Source organism: Grampus griseus (assembly GCF_964374135.1).
Source record: "Grampus griseus genome assembly, chromosome: 8".
NCBI classification, from domain to species: Eukaryota; Metazoa; Chordata; class Mammalia; order Artiodactyla; family Delphinidae; genus Grampus; species Grampus griseus.
Window position 1 is genome coordinate 18,869,882 of NC_139002.1, and position 17,965 is coordinate 18,887,846.

Sequence of the window (17,965 nt, forward strand, 5' to 3'; positions counted from 1 at the left end):
TGTGCTTTGTTCAGAAAGGGAGAAAAAGGTATTCTCCAAGGTGGGAATAGGGGTCAGAGGGCAGCAGGGAAAAAAATCCAAGGAAAACCAGGAGTTCTGGGTTCTGAGACACCATCCACATGACCAGGAGATACCAGCTGCCCCTGGGCTCTGCAAATCTGCCTTTGCCCAGCAAGAAGTGGGTCCAGGTGGCATCTTTTCAAATCCTTCTCATTATTTTAAGGGCAAATTCACATCAAGCACCAAGAGGTTAGTGGCTCCAAGTGACAAAAGAATTGCACTCGGACGGGGCGGACGGAGCAAGCTGCTTCTCACACCAGGCTGCGGGCTGGGGAGGGGGAACATGGGAGAATGACAGAATCCAGGGCTGGCCAGAATGAAAGCCTGAATGGAATAGGCTAATTTACACAGGAAGTAAGCACTTACCAGACCCTTCATCTCAACACACAAAACCCTCCGCCATATCTGGAAGCAATTACATCCAGTTAACATGATCTGCTTGCCACTAAAATTAACTGCAAACAGAAATATTTTTCACTTTTGCAACAGGGGATGCCAAGGTTTGGCCTATCCCCCCCGCCTCGAGCCATTGAATCTGGCTGCTGGGGAATATTTAGCAGCTACTCAGCTCAAAAAACAAAACCCACTCTGTAGCTGTCAGGACACAAAAAGTATAATAGTGGATAATTATGAAGCGGGGAAGGAGGGGGGAGCGGTGGCAATGAAAACCATTGTGCTAGGAATTGAGGAAGGGGCCAGCCCCGGGCCCTCAACGGGTCTGCAGTGCTTGGGAGTCCAGCCCTGGTTTTCCACGCTCAACTTCAAGGAAAGAAAAATGTTTTTAGAGTCCCTCGATTTAGCAGCGGCTTCACATTGTTTTTAGGTACCGTCTTCATCCCTTCTGCCAAGGGGACGGGGGTGGGGTATATAGGGAGGTAGACTCAGAAATGTTAGCGGATCCTTAATTTAGCAGAGTATCGAGGGGACAACTGTCACGATTTCACTTTGGCAGCGAACGGTTCCAACCCGTACTCTGTGAACGCCCTCGAAGCAGCCTTCACCTGCTCGCAGAGGGGCAGGAGCTGCTGTTTATTTGAAAGGATGCAGAGAGGGCTGACGGGTTGAGAAGTACCTCCTGAGGGTGTGTATGTGCCCAGCGATGACCCAGGGTCCCATTCCCCAAGACTCCAGGTCCAGCTGCTGCCACCGCTGACCACGTCTCTCCTTTCCTCTTTGCACCCATCCCCGTAGTCGGTAGGAACTTATTCTTATTTCTCCTTGAACTACTGTCAACGATGCCATAAGTGACAGAGACAGAGGGACAGCTTTGTTTTGAAGTTTCTGAAGGAGATGTCCTGTCCAAGCCCTCCCCGTACAGGCCCGCCCTTTCTTGGCGACACTCAGTGCAGTTCACTCCTTTGTCACCAGGGGCCTTTAAAAAAGGCAGCGGCAGCAACAGCAGCAAAAGTGACGCATCCATTTGCCAGACAACACACAAACGTCTCTTCTCAAAAAGTCAGGCCAAAGTTCCCCTCAAGAATGAGGTCAAACGCTGCTATTTTCCATGCAAATCACATTTAGAAACATTACTCACGGGCTGAAAAATACAGAAGAAGCAGTCACCTAAGTAAGTCGTCTCTCCGTAAAGATTCTAGGCTGTGATGAGGGGGAAAAATGGTCTTGATGGGTGAAAAGGAAAAAAAGTGCTCTGCCATTCTTTTCCATTTCAAAAACCACTTTATGATGAGAATAAAGGAAACGCACATCCTTTCCAACACTGTGCCCTGAGACCATGCCACGTGCACGGCCCTGGGTGACCCGTGTGCACCGTCCTATGAACAACATCATGGCAGCAAGTATGAAATTGACTTCCTCGCAGTGAGGAAGCAGGTGGGTAGGGATCTGTCCTGGAGCTCCAAACAGGCAGAGGATACATTCAAACCCAGGTTCCACTGCAGATGCGACGCCTCCCAGCTTCCCACCGTTCTGCAGGCAACAGCCTCCCTCAGAACATCCAGACACTCCAGGAAGGCAAAAGCAAGCAAAACATCCTCCCCTGAATCCCACAGACGACCCCGGCCAGCACGAGGGGCTCCGTCCTCTGCCCCAGACACCTAGGCACACACCCTCCGCTCGGTCACCACACAGCCGTCCAGGCATGGAAACGGTTAAGTCGCTCTCGCTGAATAAATCAAAAGTTCAAGGCTGCAACATACCACAATGATTCCCTCTTTACATATGACAAGAACCAGAGAGGGGCCGAAATCCCCAGCATCCTGAGCGGGGTCTCCCCGGCCCGCACAGGTTATGCTGCCAGGGTCAGGGCCGCGGACCTTTAGCGGCAGCATTCATTTCCTGAACAGGACAAGTTCTCCTGACCATAAAGCTAATAGGAACTTCCTCGCATGGCGAGCTCCGGCTGACAGGCCTACTTGTCACTGGCCACGCAGGAGGAGAGCGCTGGTTCCCATTAGTGGGTTATGATGCCAGGTGCTACTAATAAGGTACATCGGCAAGAAACAAGAGCCTGCTAAGTTGTCTCTCCAACTCTGGAAGTAATCAGGCCTGGGCTTCAGGGCTGGGAAGGGGCCTTCTTTAAAGAGGAGGGCGGGGGGAGGAGGGGGCTTTAGCTACGGTAGACCCCCGGCAGCATCTAACCTGCTGAACGGCCTAAATAAATACATTTCAAACAATCCCTCCACTCTTCCCCCAGCTACCATAAAAGACTCCCCCAAATTAACACTCATGATGTTTTTCCCCCAGCGCTCCGGGCCTGATGGATCACCGAAGGCCATTACGGTCGGCCACATCTGCTTCTCACTATGGCGAGGAGAGTTGTGCCAGCAGGCCTAATGGCATTAAGATCACAACGCTCAGCTAATCCACTTAGAGGCCAATGCCAGGCGAGGGTGGCTTGGGGCGTGGAGTGAGAGGTTCCCTTGTCAGGCCGGGTCACAAGAGAAGCGGGAAGCAAGGGAGGCGGCCCCACATGTGAGTCCCTGCTGTGTGCTTTATGTTACATGGTACCTCATTTAACATGGCTGAATCACATTGAGAGGTAAGGCGCTAACCTCACTTCACTGAAAAGGAGCCTGACGGGTCGGACAGGTGAAGCCATCTGCCCAAATTCACAGTGAGGCGCTAGCATTCAAACCCAAGTCTACCTGAGATGGGTCTTTGTGCCCCTGCCCTACACACCTTGCCCCCTACAAAGACAGGGGTGATGGTGTGGGTCTCATTCTTAGCATGCCTGGTGTGTATGTCCTTACTTATCACCTGGCGGGATCTAGATGGCCCTGAAGAGGGGAGACCTCGAAACACCACTTCCAACTGGCACACAACTCCTCCACCCATCAAAATTTCTGACTGCATCTTCTAATAATTTTGCCAGTGAGGTCCCACTGTTTCAGGAAGTTCTTTCTCTTACCTAACCTGGCTTCTTCTTACTGCAAAGCTAAACACAATCTCTTCCTGCTCAAGAAAATCAGGTCTTGAGGACAAGAACCCAAAGTGAGCTAGGAATATGGAATTAAGCAGGTTTCTGCGAGTTCTTAGCCGAAGTTTCCATGCTGACGATAAAGTACCGGATCCCCTCTTTGCAGCTGCAGAGATAAGCCTCATGTAGTCAAAACCCAACCAGAGTTTTTCCAGACTGAGCCAGCATAATAAGGACACGGGGGCTTTTAAGGGGAAACAGTAGAAAGGGGAATTTCTGATTATGCTGGCATGAAATTAACGGCATGGAATTTTTATTTTTGTAAATGGGTTTTTTTTCCTCTCCCTTTTTCTGTTTTTGGAGTCAGCATAAAAGCCGTCTATCACTGGAAGCTGGTCTCTCTGTATGTCTGTTAGAGATGATGGACCCATGTGGTCCCAGCCCCCAAAGACACAAACCCTTCGAGGTAAGCTGCATTCTCCCTCCCTCCTTTCAAGCCACCGGAGGAAGCCAAGCGATGAGCCTCCTGGTCAGCAGCTGCAGGGAACATGAGTTGGTCCTTCCTGTGTCCCTCCTTCCCTTTGACTCCATCAGGGGCTGAAAATCCAAGCAGGACATTATGGAATGAACATGAAGCCAGAAGACCTGGGCACAAACCCTGGTGCCACCCTTCACCGACTTACCAGGGACCAGTCCATTAACCTCTCGGGCTTCCCTCTGCCCATCAGGGAATGGGAAACGAATATCCACCCTGCAGGGCAGCTGGAGGGTTTGAGAAGATTCTGACTATGAATGCACTTAGCACAGAACCTGACACGTGTCAAGCACTCAAAGCGACGTTTGCTGAATCCTCCCTTAGAAGCATCCTGCACTGTGGGGTGGGAAAGGACAGGGGCTCTGGAACACGCCACATCCACGAGCTCAGACTTCTCTGGGTGAGAAGGTGTTTGTACTCTCCTCCGTCTCTGCCCCGACCACAGTGATTTGCTGGCCTGACCACGTGCACAGGCAATAGGACACTGCATCAGTGAGCCGCCTCGGCATTTGGAACTGATGACCGACCGTGGAGTGCTGCCTAGCTAAATTTAAATGAGGGCTGGAATGACTCATCAGGCTTCAGGTCAATGGGACAAAGAGTACCCTGGCCACCGTGCTACGAAAGATCAGCTTTTGGGGGAAAATGCAGGTGCTCACTGTGAATCAGCTCCAAACACACGGACCCAGAGGCAGCGGTTCTTAGGTGCTGGATAAACTGACACCTCTGGGGGAAAGCAGGACCTGAACCAACACGAACACAAATTTTACCCTGCACTGCCAGCTTCACACCAACAGTGGCAGCAAAAATACAATAGCAAACATTTACTTTCTGCCATCCTTCCTTGCACGTGACAAATATTTACTGATTAATTCCTGTAACAACCCAGTGAGTAGGTACTGTTATTATTCCCATTTTATAGACGAGCAAACAGGCACAGAGAGGTTAAGTCGTGTAACCATAGTCACACTGCTGGTAAGTGGTGAAATCGGGATTCTGACCCAGATAGTCTAATTTGCTCAAAATGCCCATTTACTAGGGGAAAAACATGGGGTTGGAGGTCGGGGAGAGGGGATGCCGTGATAAATTTTCCTTTCTAACAAAATAACTACCAACCGAGTCAGGCTTTTCACCTAAAACCACCAAAACAGAACTTGACTAAGAACACCCTTACTTAACGTGGAAAATTCCAGAACCCTCCAACGGGCAAATTGAGGCACGCCTGTATTCATTTAGCAAGACTTTTATGTCTCACACGTGGGCTTTCAGTTGGACTTGTTTTAAAGTCATTAATTTTTAAAAATTAAAATAACGGGAAATGTTTTTCCCCTGAATTAGCAAGAAATCGGAGTTGTGAATGGAGTTTTGATCTTAACAGTTTAGGATAATCACTATTTTAAAGATTCACAAATAGTTTTCCTAGAACAAGCAGGAGGGAAAAGTATTGCCGAACTAAAGCTTTCTTCCCCTTTCCTTCCAGCAATTAGCAGCTCTAACCAATAGTGACAGCAAATTAAAATGGGACTTCTCACCGAGATGAAAGAGCAGGCAACTTTCTTCCATTAGAAAGAAAATAAAAGAGCTCATCTTCAAAATTTCCAAGAGTTCAGTCTAGATCCCAGATGACTCAGTAACCCTAAGCAGGTTAAAGTATTAAAAAACCAAGTCAGAGCAGACAAAATGAAATCAAATAGGACCCCCTATTTTAGCTGGCTGACTGCCAAACCAGAGCAAAATCCAACTGACCGAAAGGGCTTCATGAAGATATAAGTGAGTGCAGAAGGGGCAAAAGGAGAACTTTTTTAAGAGTTCAACAATCCAGAAATAGCTCATCCAAGTGCCTGGTTTTACAAATGAAGAAGTTAAAGCTCACGATGAAAAAGAGACGGACAACAGTGACAAGAGCTGAAAAACAAAAACTACAGAGCTGAGTGTAGAGGCCCCACCTCCAAAATGGCAGGACACACCAGCACAAAGCCATCTTCCTCTCTTCACAACCAGTGACCTCTCCAACAGAATAGATGTCCAGAAGCCCACGAGCTTATCAACTTAAGTCATTCATCACGCCCCAAAAGGATACTTCCTGGAAATAGAAATGGTTTCAGAAAGGATTTGGGCAAATCTGTGAATGACAGAGCAGCCATAAATAGCTATTAAGAGAAGCTGGGCTTCAACTGACCTTTAGGATTGACGTCAAGGAACAGAGCTGTAGCCTCCAACGGTGGTATCTTAGGGATGGTGTTGGCACCCAAAGACTAGGTCAGATGGATCTGACCCAGAAGAGCAATGCCCATGTGCTTATATGGCCTGGCGCGGAGCACCCAAGACTGTGAATTAGAAGGCGAGCCGAGCTCCTGGCTCTAGCCATTTATAGCTATGTGACCTTGGGCATGTCATTCACTCAAAGCTCATTTTCCTCCTCCGTAAGTTGGGGCTGATAACGGTTGACAATCCCTTACCCAAAACCCTTGGGTGCTTCAGAAATCCAAACTGTTCAGATTTTAGAAAGGAACTATGGGGACTATAATGTTCACCAGCCCCAGAGGAGTCTAGGGAAGCACTCTGTAATCAAACACATTAATATTTTTGCAGCAAAACATATGAATATTCAAAATAGGCAGGATAAATATAGCCTCACATCAGTTCAGATCAGGTTTTGCTACTAAATGAGTTTGCTGCAAACTTACACAAAGCCTTTTAGCTCTCAGAGCTTTTCAGACTATATCAACACAGATATGGAATGAGGGACCTGCACCGCCTGAGCGGAAGCTGTGAGGTTAAGAGAGATAAAGTCATTAAAGCTGCTTTGCAAAGGAGAAAGTAGAACGACCAATAAGAGGCATTATTAATATTCCTGCTGTTGCTGTCATTATCCCACTGCATACTCTTATCCAAACAGAATCTCGTTTGACCTCAGAGGTGCCTAAAGTTGGCAGAACGATGAGAGAGGACCAAGAGTTCAGGGCAGCTTCTCCATTCCCCAAGTGGCCAAGCCAAGGTCAACGGCTATTGATCCTCTACATGGTCAACCACTGAAAACCGAGCAGCCGGCCACCTGAGAGAGGCCAAGGCAAAGGGCCAGGCAGAACCCTGACATCTCAGCAATGAGGCTCCTGCACCCTAGGGCTGGCCCTGGGAAGCCTCGGAGAAGGGCTGCACGCCTGAGTGGGGGAAGCAGGCTGAGCCCACCCATGTGGTTCCCGAGCATTCCTGCAAGAACCAGGAAAGAGTTCCTACTGTGTGTGTGCAGGATACACACTGTAGCTATCCAAGGGCTTGTTGTCTGTAGAAGACCCAGAGGCTCCTGGGAAGGCAGATCCCACTCTGATTCTGCAGCACTAAATTCAGAAACATATTAAGACCAAGCTATGTGAGCCTGGGGAGACAGGACCATGAGGGCTGTGTTGACACTTAAGTCAACCACAGTTCCCTGTAATCTTATCACAGGTATATAACTCTAAGAAGGAGAAGGTGCACCCGGCCTGGTAGAGCTGGTCCCTAGATCAGATCCAGACAAGGCTACATGCGGAACAGGCTCAGCCTTTCGGGGAGAGAGAGACAGAACAGAGACTGAGTCTAGGGAAGGAGAGTCCAATCTTCCTGATGTGACCCTCCCTCCCTCAGACATTACCCTCTGTAACACGGGCCGGCTTGGAAGGTTTTAGGGTCCAGCACTTACTCCTGCATCTGCCTGGATAGATCTGCTCCTCTAGCAGGTCTTCTGATTGTTCTGACTGCCTTCTGGGTCCTTTAGGCAGGTAAGCCCTGTGTGATTTACCCAGATAGCATCTCTGTGGGCTTTCCATCAATCCACGGCTACATCTGACATTGTTTTTACACCTCACCATGCACTGCAGGGACCACAACTTTATAAAGTTTCATTCAAACTGTCTGTTGGGCCAGCAGGCTCCCCTCTCACCAGCTTGGGACCAAGTCGTGAGGAAAGCTACTGATGGTCTGTTGTAGAATCAAACCCTCCTTCCTGCATCCCTTCCTAACACTCTCCCCTTCCTTCCTCTCCATGCCCTTCTGCCCGCCCCCCACCAACAAGAAAGACAACAATAACTAGCAAGTACCTAACCTTTACCTACCAGCCTACTGGCTTAACAACAAAATAAAATAAATCCTGTAGCCTGTTATTTCATCATGTTCATCACTGTCACATTCACAGCCAATTCCACAGCCTCCTGACATCAGATCTCCCACTCTGATTGCTCTGCCTTGCCTTTTTGTGTGTGCTACGCTGGGACTTGTGATGTGGGGGAACGAACAGAGAGCAGCAGGAAATAGGGAAGTCTCTGCTTGTCTCTCAGACCTTAATCCTGGAGGTCTGAGAGACAGGGAGAGAGGAAAAGTCTCCCCCCAAAAAGCACACCTGATCAGGAGCCAGGGGCTGCCAGTCAGAGGGAGGGCGGAGTGTACACGGGAACATTCTCTCCACCCTTGACTTCCTGAGACCTCACAGCTCTCCATCCAGGGCACAGCCCCAGGCTCCAGCTTCTTGGGCTGCAGCAGCCTACTTTCCACCCTCAGTCAAAAGCACAGTCTCCGTGTCAGCAGCCCACAGCGTGAGGCCAAGGACGCCAGGACTGGCGGCTTGCCACCACAAGCTCCCAAGGACGGGGATATCCTCGGCACTGCCCCGCAGCCAACTCAACCCGTCGACGGCAGTGCTGTGGACACTACACACTAGAACACAGAGCCAGGTGAGGCGATGCAGAGATGAGACCCAGGCGACATGGAAGTCTCAGGGTCCCTTCCTCACCCTCCTGGTTACTAAGCGCCAGTCACAGCTCCAGGGATTTCTGGATGCTACTTCGTTAATTCAGCATCCCACCCTACAGACCACCTGCATTTTAAAGAGAGTGAAACAAGGCTCAAGACAGCTCCACAACGTTGCCAAGCTCTCACTGCTCTATACGGCTAGTTCTGCCACCCATGCTCTGACGGGGTAGACCGCAGCCAGCCCTCCACCTCTCCCCAGAGGAACAAGGGTCCCACAGAATGGGAACTTGGAACCCCTGGGAGAGTAATAGCTTTTGCAGCCCTCTCAGGTAAAAAGAAGCAAACAAGACCCAACAAGAAGCCAGAAAAAAAACCTGCTTTCCAGGGAACAGGGGCTGGGAGCAATGGGTGAAGGTAGTCAAAAGGTACAAATTTCCAGTTATAAAACGAATAAGCCCTGGGGATATAACACACAACGTGATGACTACAGTTAACAATACTGTATTACGAAAGTTGCTAAGAGAGCAGATCTTAAAAAAGTGCTCAAGGAAAAAAATTCCTATGTACGGTGATGGATTTTAACTAAGTCGACTTATCATAGTGATCATTTCATAAAATATACAAATATCAAATCATTACATTGTATATACCTGAAGCTGTTACATGTCAATTATACCTCAATTTAAAAAATTACTTTCCTGGGACTTCCCTGGTGGTCCAGTGGCTAAGACTCCACGCTCCCAATGCAGGGGGCCTGGGTTCAGTCCCTGGTCAGGGAACTAGATCCCACATGCCACAACTAAGAGTTCACATGCTGCAACTAAAGATCCCGCATGCCGCAACTAAGACCCAGTACAGCCAAATAAATAAATAAATATTTTTTAATTACTTTTCACTATACCCCATTTCTTATAGCACATAACTGAAATAATTCACATCCGGAGAAGATGATCATCTATCTGGTCAAGTTTGGGGAGAGGGTTTCCTCTTTAGGAAAGTTTGAGCAAAAACAAACACAACCTCGGTCTATTTCTGAGCAGTACAAACATCACGAAGACACACCTTAGTGGCGGTTACTTTTCGCACCCTGCCGGAAAAGGATCGGCTATGTTTAGCTCAGCAGCACTTTCCACATGGTAGGTCTCAGAGCCCCCCATTAAGCGGTGTTGGAGCAGGTTCCAGCTCAGCTTGGGGTAATCAGATGACCGCCAAAAGCCTCCACCTCCATGCCCCCACCCCCTCTCCTTCACACCCGCTCCTGAATAGTCAACAGAAGAATGGGGGGAGGGTAGAAGAGGGCAAAAGTGAAGAATCCACCCAAGATCAAGAAAACAGCAGGCAAGAGGGTGTGCGGGGAAATGTTATCACAGACGGCAAGAGAAACTGGACTTCTTGACACCATTCACCTGACCCAGGAACCCAGGGTAATGTGATGGGCATATCCTTACGACAGATGCAGATGAACACCGAACTCACTACAGGTTCCCTATGTGTTTACTCAACTTCTGATAAGCGATTTTCAAAATCCGCTGTTCTGTAGATACGATCCTCTTCAGGACTGATGGCTCCAAGAGGCAGCTAAGTGCAAGAGGGTTAAGACCTGAATCTGAATCCAGCTCTGCCTCAGTATCTATATGACCCTGGGAAAAGGTCTTAGTACCTTCCTGTGTAAAAGAACGTCATCCACCTGGAAAAACGGCTGTAAGAAAAACGTGACTCCATGAAAAGCACCTGAACCAGGCATGTCATAAAAGCTATTTCACAGAGAAAGAAACAGAAGCCAGAGGGAAGCCAATGCTAGCCCAAAGTGGTATTTAATTCAATGTGAGTAGGGAGGGGTTAAGAATAAGGCTGCACGCTGCAAAACCCATGTGTCTCCTACCCATCCTTCCCCCTTGAATTTAAATCAACTCCCTCGAAATGTGTTTACAGGGACAAAGAATGAGAAGGGAGAGGAAGCAACGTTCCTGGTGATGAATGTTCACCAGGAATGACGTTTGGAACCTGCAGCTGCTCTTGTGATCTAAGCAGCCTCCAGCCCCTCCCATCCTCCAGAGCTGCAAACAGGCTACCTTGGCAGGAACCACCACATGGGAACTCAGGTACCTGAGACCTGGCTACGTGGCCAGATCCAGGCCATGGGCCCTTCTTCCTTACCCCACTTCTCCCTCCCTCCACTTGATGAGTCACTCCAGGAAAAGGAGGACAGACCCAACAGCAGGAAAAGAAAAATGGGAGCCCAAATGCCAAAAAGAGAGGAAAGAGCCTAGTAAGAAACTGAGCACAGGAAATGCCCTGGCAGCCCAGTGGCTAGGACTCTGCACTTTCACTGCTGAGGGCGTGGGGTTCAGTCCCTGGGCGGGGAAGTAAGATCCTGCAAGCTGCTTATGGTTTCCTTTGCTGTGAAAAAGCTTTTAAGTTTCATTAGGTCCCATTTGTTTATTTGTGTTTTTATTGCCATTTCTCTAGGCTGCACAGCGTGCCCAAAAGAATAAATCAATAAAATAAAATCATATTTTTTTAAAAAAGAAACTGGGCGCGTAAGTTCCCCAGTGTTTAGGAAAGACCGAGGCCCCCTCACCACACCTGAAAAGTGTCCCCCCACAGGTGGTTTTTCACAAAGAGCAAAGACAACAGAGGAGCCAGGCCCCAGGCCTCGGGAATGCCTGCGTCTGAAGGCAGGGTCAAGGCCAGAAATTCAGGGTCAGGGTGATGGGTACAGAGGGGCCTACCTGTGCTGCTCCACGGCCTCGTTGTCAGGAAGCTCCACCCCGCAGACGCTGCACTGTTCCCCGACAGTGCGGCTCTCTGCCTTCATGCCCACCGCCAGCTCCCCCAGCTTGCTGAACAGCTCCCTCTGGATGAAGCCCTGGGGCAGGAGACCCCCGTAGGTGCTGAAGTCCATGGAGACGGCCAGGGTGGGCTGCACATGGAGGCCCGAGGTCACCGAAGACGGCACGCTCAACACGGCATCGGCCTTGTGGTTGGGCAGCACGGAATAGATGCCCAGGTGTTTCTCAGCAGGGGGCGCGGGGGGCTCCGGTCGGCCTGGGGGACCCTGGCCAACCTCGGTTAGAGGCGGCAGCTGCTCGGCGCTCTCCTCACGTCCATAGTGCAGCTCTCTAGCGCTGGTGATGACGCTGCTCCGAGTTGGGGTCCCGGGTCCCTCCTTGCCCCTTTCCTCAACCTTGTCCCCCATCCCGGCTGAGATGCTAGACTCGGCTGCCCCGGGGCTGTCCTGGCCGGGCACCTCATCCACCTGCATCATCTCCGGCTTCACCTCGGCCACCGCAGGGTGCCGCCCAACCCCAGCCAGAGTCGGTTCCTCAGGCCTGGCAGGCAGCTGAAGAGCCCCCTGCAGGAGAGACTGTCCTATGGTCATCAAACTGTCCACTGCCGCCTTGGTGGGACTCATGGCGGAAAGGCCAAATGAGGTGGAGACGGAAGGGCTCTGGCCCACCATGGGCCCAGGGAGGCTCTGAGCAGCTACGCTGGCGTACCCACTCTCCTCGCTGGAATGCTTCGAGATGAAGATGTTCTTGAGATACCGAGCCTTGCGGTCCTCTTCCTCCTCGGCCCCGCCGTCCGCCATGGTTGCCTCCGTGTCATTGTCGTCTGAGGCCTGGATGGTCTCCAGGATCTTCAGGCACTGCTCCTCCAGGTATTCGATCTCCAGGATCTCAGCTGCGTACAGCAGGTCATCCAGGTCCTCCGCCTTGGCTTGCAGCGTGGCCGTGTACGCATACTCCAGAATCTGCTGGAAGGTCTTTGGAGAGAGGAAGTCCAGAGTATAGTGCTGGCTATTGCGGTGGAAGAGGATCTCAAACATCTTGCTGGTGCAGGCCAGCACGGTCCGGTGGGCGTGGAACTCCTGGCTGTCCACCATGATGACCACATCGCACAGCGTCCCGGCCAGCCGCATCTGGTTGGCCTTGCAAAGGAGCCCCGTGGGGTGGCTGGGGTTCTGCAGCTGGATCATGCCCATCTTTGTCAGATCCATGGTGCTCCCCGAGGCTTAGGCATGAGGCTCTCTTTCCTTCCTGGCTCTGCGTGGCAGGGCAGGGTGGGTTTCCTGGGCCAGTGGAGAGGGCTAAAGGGGAAGAGGGGGAAGGAGGCAAAAGAGATGCAAGAACAAAAGGAAGGTTAGCTAGTGTCCCTAAAAGTAAGAATTCAAACACTAGCACCTCCCCCAAACCTGCAGCAAGACAGTCTTGGAGATTTTAATGGAGCGGAAGTGGCTTCCTGGAAATCTACATGTCTGCCTTTACAGGCCCAGGGATGATGAGACTAAAGAGAAGGTTCCGCTAGAGCACATGCCCAACTCACTGCTCTATGACATCTGTTAGATGAAATAAAATGAAAATTACAGTAGAGTCTTGTGAGTCTTGGGCTTTCTTTAAGTCTGAGGGTGGGGGGCTCCCATGCAAAGCCAACACTGATTATGAGAAGTTGCCCAGCACTTAATTTAAAAGAATAAGGATTTAACCCCTTCCTCTAGTCAGTGTAAGCACTCAGTTTCACTCTCAACACCCTGTGCAGCAAACCTCATCTTGAAAACAAAGTTTTTCTAAATCCTGCCTCACCGTGGTAGCCCCAGGAGCAAAACCCAGCCTAGCTGGGGCTAGCAGCCTGGAGTTGCAGCCCACAGAAATCTAAGGGCAAGGTTCTCCTCCTCCAGCCCACCTCCTCACCCTCAGCCAATGCCTTCCTGGACCTCTGTCCTTCCACTCTTCTCAGAGCTGCAAAGGACTGATGAACCCATGCCCTGACCGCCTCCTTAGGCACTAAGAGAAAGACACACACGTGGCCCATGTACTAGCTTGGCTCACTTCTGCCCACTGCCCATGGGTACCTCAGAGTGACTGTGTGTGTAATCCAAAATCTCGACTGCGTGTGCATGCACCAGCCAGAGAGGAAGAGAGAGTTAACACATGTGCACACTTATATAATATGGCACACTTATCCCCTGCCCACAAGTGCCCAGTAGTCAGGAGGATCTGTAATATGTAGGCTAGGTCATGAAGGACCTATAGAGAGGTCCTAGGAAACATGCACCCCTAAAGCCAGCAGTGCACATGCTGGGAACGTGAACTCCAAGTGTACCCCACAGGCTCCCAGGAGTGGGCAAGTCCTGTAACCCGGAGCAGTAAGTGATACTGTTAATGGCTTGGAGGTGCGAGAAGTGATACTGGCACCAGCACCTATGATGGGAGTTACATTGAATATGAAGGGAAAACAGGGCTGGAGACAAAGGACTCTCCCAAAGCGCTGTTTGGGATCGGTAACAGGGCTCTGAGACTCACAACCCTGTCTAAAGAGTGTCAGAAAGACCTCACAGGCCCAGGTCCCTCCCAGCCTCTGCCTAGCTGTGGCCAGTATTGCAGTGAAATGAACTGGGAACAACGCAGAGCAAGGGCTCTTGCTCGCTCTTGGAACACTGCTGGCCTCCGCCCCCAAAAGGAACCCTATTGGCTCCAGAGCCGCAAATGTTACTCGGAAAGGGTTAACAGGACGACTAATCAAGACACTTTTGCTCCCACCCTGGGGTGGGAACTGAGGCCATGGGGTGGGGGTGGGGCAGGGGGTGGGAGCGGTGACCATTCACCCGCGCCTTGCCACCATGCGCTTCCCCGCAGACTTCGTGGTTTCAGAGAACTAGGAGGGAGCAATCGGAAGAATGTAAGCTGGGCTACCCGAATATCTCCCCAAAAACAAGCTCCGTGGGTCCTGAGGGAAATCAGGGCGCCCTGGTCAGCCGTCCCCGCCACCCGCGGCTCGGCGCCCGTGATCCGGCTGGCGCTGGCTGCAGCGCCCAGCCCCGCGGCGCGGGAGAAAGCCGTCGCTAACCCGCTCGAGCTCTGGGGATCGATCGCGCTCTCACACTGCCCCCCACTCCGCGCCCCGCTCCCAGCCGTCCCCACGGAGGCTTGGAGACGACTTCAGCAAACTTGGGGAAGCAACTTTTCCGGGGAAGCCAGACGGCAAAGAGAAAGGGAGCCGGGCTAAGGAAGAGGGAAAGCGAAAGAGACCCGGACGAAAGGCAAGAGGCCGGGCGGGCCGGACGCCTGGGCGAGAGCAGCGAGAAGGCGGACCTGCCTCGCGGAGAAGTGGAAGCACAAAAGCCCGACAGCGAGTTGTGGGAGGAAAAGCGAGAAGGGATCTGCGGGCCATCCCTCTCCGACCCTGGGCCATGACCCCAGTGAGCGACGGGCAAGGTCCCCGGCCTCAAGCTGGTGGCGCCAGCAGCCGGCGCGCCCGGCCCAGGCACGTTGCTGGCGTCCCGGGGAGTAGGCGAGCGAGTCGGTGCCGAGCGCGTCTGTGCGTCCCAGTGGGTCCGCGAGCCGGCGAGATAGTGCGCATTTCGAGCGCGTGTTTCCAGGGGCTGTGCGAGCGAGCTGCCGGCGCGCCGGGGTGGGAAAGGCATCCCGAACGCATCAGGTGCAGAGCCGAGCACCCACCGAGCGCGGCCGGGAGCGCACAGCGAGCTCCGGCGCCACGGCCGGTCCAGCCGAGAGCCGAGGAGGGCCCGGAGCGCTGGAGACACTCCAGCGCTCCGCCACGGAGCCCCTCCCTCCAAAACCGGGGGGATTAAGTCCAATCAAGAAAAAAGAGCCCACCAGGTTTTTCAAAGAGAAACAAAACCCAAGTGACTCCCAGTCCTGCTCCCCTGGCACCCAGATCCACTCCTCGGATCCTCCGATTCTAGCTTCCCAGTCGGTGGGCGAATAAACACACAAATAAACCACAGCCCTATCTCGCGCCCGCGCACCGGTCGGCATACATATGAGCACCCACCGGCTGCCGGCTCCTCCACCGGCCCCTGGTGGTACAAAGCCTCCTGATTCCCAACCCTCTGCTTGCGCCCTCAGCCCCCGCAGACCGCTCTGCCTCCCACCTCTCACCCCGACCGTGCCCTGCAGCGGAAGGGCTGGGGAGGCAGCTGCGCCCAAGCTGACAGCCAGGGCTCCCCCTTCTAGCCGACCCCCAACCGCCGCTGGCGACGGCTGCGGCAGCAGGAAGGGAACAAGCCGAATAAAATAAGGCACAAGCCCAGCGGCCGAGTGGCCGAAGCGAGCGCGCCTCCCAGACCTCTCCAGCCCCGGGGCGCCCCGGCGCGCTGCTATCGCTGGGCGGTGCGCCCCTCCCCGGCCCCCCACTCACCACTGCCGAGCCGGGCGCTGTGGGGTGGGTGTGCGTGCCTCTTGGGGGGGGGTGTGCCTGTGTCGGGAGGGGTGTTGCTGGGGAACTGTTGCTCTCGGTATCACGGCGGCAGCGGCGGCATCGCCCGGCAGTTCACAGTACCCGCTCTCATCGCCCTCAACTCCTCTGTGCTGTGAGGTTAGCAAATCACCACCGGCTGCGGCGCCTCCGCCGCGTCCCACGTCAACGCCGAGCCCCCTCCCCTGCGAGGCCCAGGCGCCTCTCCATCTTTAGTGCTGGCGGCCGAGCCCGGCTCCCTGCCCACAGCTGCCCCCCTTCCCTCCTCCCTCCTCACCCCTCCCGCGCTGTCCCCGGGCTCAGCCCGCCCACCCCCCCGCACTGGCCGAGCCGGCGCGCGCTCCCCGCCCCACCCCTCCCCTCCCCTCCCCTTCCCTCCGCTTCCCTTCCCTCCCCTTCCCTCCCCTCTCTTCCCCGCGCGTCGCGCTCCAGGCTTCGCCTGACATCTAGCTGCTGTTGGGGCGCTGGCGGCCGCCGCTCACCGGCCAAGCCGAGAGGAAAGAAGGAGCTCGTGGAGAGGAGTGCCAAGGACTCGGAACCCTTAGTGGGGGCAGTGGAGGTGAGGGGCGAGGAGCAGCCCTCACATGCAACCCCATGTTTTTAATTTCCACTGGAAACGGGTTTTCTTTTCCCCTGCTGCGCCAGACGCGGAGTTCGGTCTCCGGCCCCGAAGTTTGCCCCATTCAGTGCGTGTCATCTCTCCTTTAACATTTTCTCCGGGCTCCGGGTGGCATCCCCTGTACCCCGCCATCGGTTTTAGACGGTCGCTTTCCCGGGCCCCAAGCCCAGGCCTTTTGTGCCTCCCGGCCTTCTGAGCATCCAGAGTTCGCGGGCCCGGGTGGACCAGGTGCCAGCGGGTGGGCGGGGATCTACGGTCGACGGGAGACTCCCCATTTTAGCTGTCACGATCCCTGGAGGCCAAGGTCGAGTCCCGAGGGAAACTTTTCTCCCTCTCAGTCGTGAGCATTTCCTGAGCTTCGCCCCACCGCCCACCCCCACCCGGAACCTGGCTGGAAACAGTTCCCGAGAACTGCGGTCAGTCAGTTCAGGGCAAAGTCTTCAGGAGGCGAGTGAAAGCTTGAAAAAGCTTCAGGCCCCCAGAAGTGGCTCCTCTCAGCCAGCTGCTCCACTTAAGAGGGTGGAGTTGAGGTCAGTAAGCCCAGGGTAGAGCGAGCAGAAGCAATGTGCCCTCCCGCGGGCTGCGGAGAGTCCCCCTTCTCTGCCCTTTCCCTGGAGCTTGGCAGAGGTAGGAGACAAGAGGTGGGAAACGCTCTTCTGGGCACAAACCTTGACTGCCAGCTAATGGCAGTCAAGGTTTGGTGGAAAGCGCCCTCCCTGGGTCTCCGGACAGTCAGCCCTGGAGGTCGTACAGTCTTAGCAAGCCGGGTGGGTCTTCAGGCACTGAGTCCTGAGTCCCCTCTGTCAGTCCCTGACACGCGGGGTGGTTCAGAAGTTTCGCGCCAGACTCACGTATGATCGCATCCCGCTGCGCACCTCTGGCACTGCCCCAGACCAAGAGTCAGGCCCCAAGAACTGAAGGGTCATGGAAGGTGGCAGAAGCCAACTAGAGGCAAAAATCCACTTCCAGCCTCACAAGGCCAGTTGGCTGGAGTTCACATCACAACTGATAGTTCACAAGAGCTGCTAATGGGGTAGTCCCAAAGACAGGCGATTCCATCCCAGCAAACATCGCCCCTGTCTCCTGCTCGCAGGGAAAGTGCTCAGACCTGCAGGAGTCATGGGAGAGAGGAAGACCTGTGAGAAGCCACTTGAAAGTGAAGGAAGGGAGTTAGTTATCCTCTGATAGAAGAGAATACAGCAACGTCTAACAGGAGCCTGGGAACACCCAGTCCCTGGGTATTAGATTAACAATAAAGAGCAATCTATGAAAGGACTATTTTTCTAGCTAAGGTCTGCAGTCTGTAAGAGGAAAGGAATTTAAAGAAAGTTAAGAAAGAACTGGTCTGGTACTTGAGCGGTTAAGACTCTGCACTTCCAATGCAGGAGATGCAGGTTCGATCCCCGGTCAGGGAACTAAGATCCCACGGGCA

The 17,965-nt window shown here is 53.2% G+C and overlaps 1 protein-coding gene across 3 annotated transcripts in view; it reads right to left on the reverse strand.

Annotated features, from left to right (window-relative positions):
- The window catches only part of ZBTB16 (zinc finger and BTB domain containing 16), a 189,798-nt gene extending 173,197 nt beyond the window's left edge, over positions 1–16,601 (reverse strand). The window contains exons 1-2 of one of the 3 annotated variants that reach the window (XM_082659197.1): positions 16,397–16,601; positions 11,429–12,786 (exon numbers count right to left, since the gene is read on the reverse strand). In XM_082659197.1, coding sequence (XP_082515323.1) covers positions 11,429–12,696 — 1,268 coding nt within the window. In that variant the 5' untranslated portion in view covers positions 12,697–12,786; positions 16,397–16,601. Of the gene's footprint in view, positions 1–11,428; positions 12,787–15,154; positions 15,206–15,857; positions 16,136–16,396 lie in introns of those variants that run through there. The other 2 variants (XM_082659196.1, XM_082659198.1) reach the window with 2 other exon arrangements.
- Between the last annotated feature and the right edge of the window lie 1,364 nt (positions 16,602–17,965).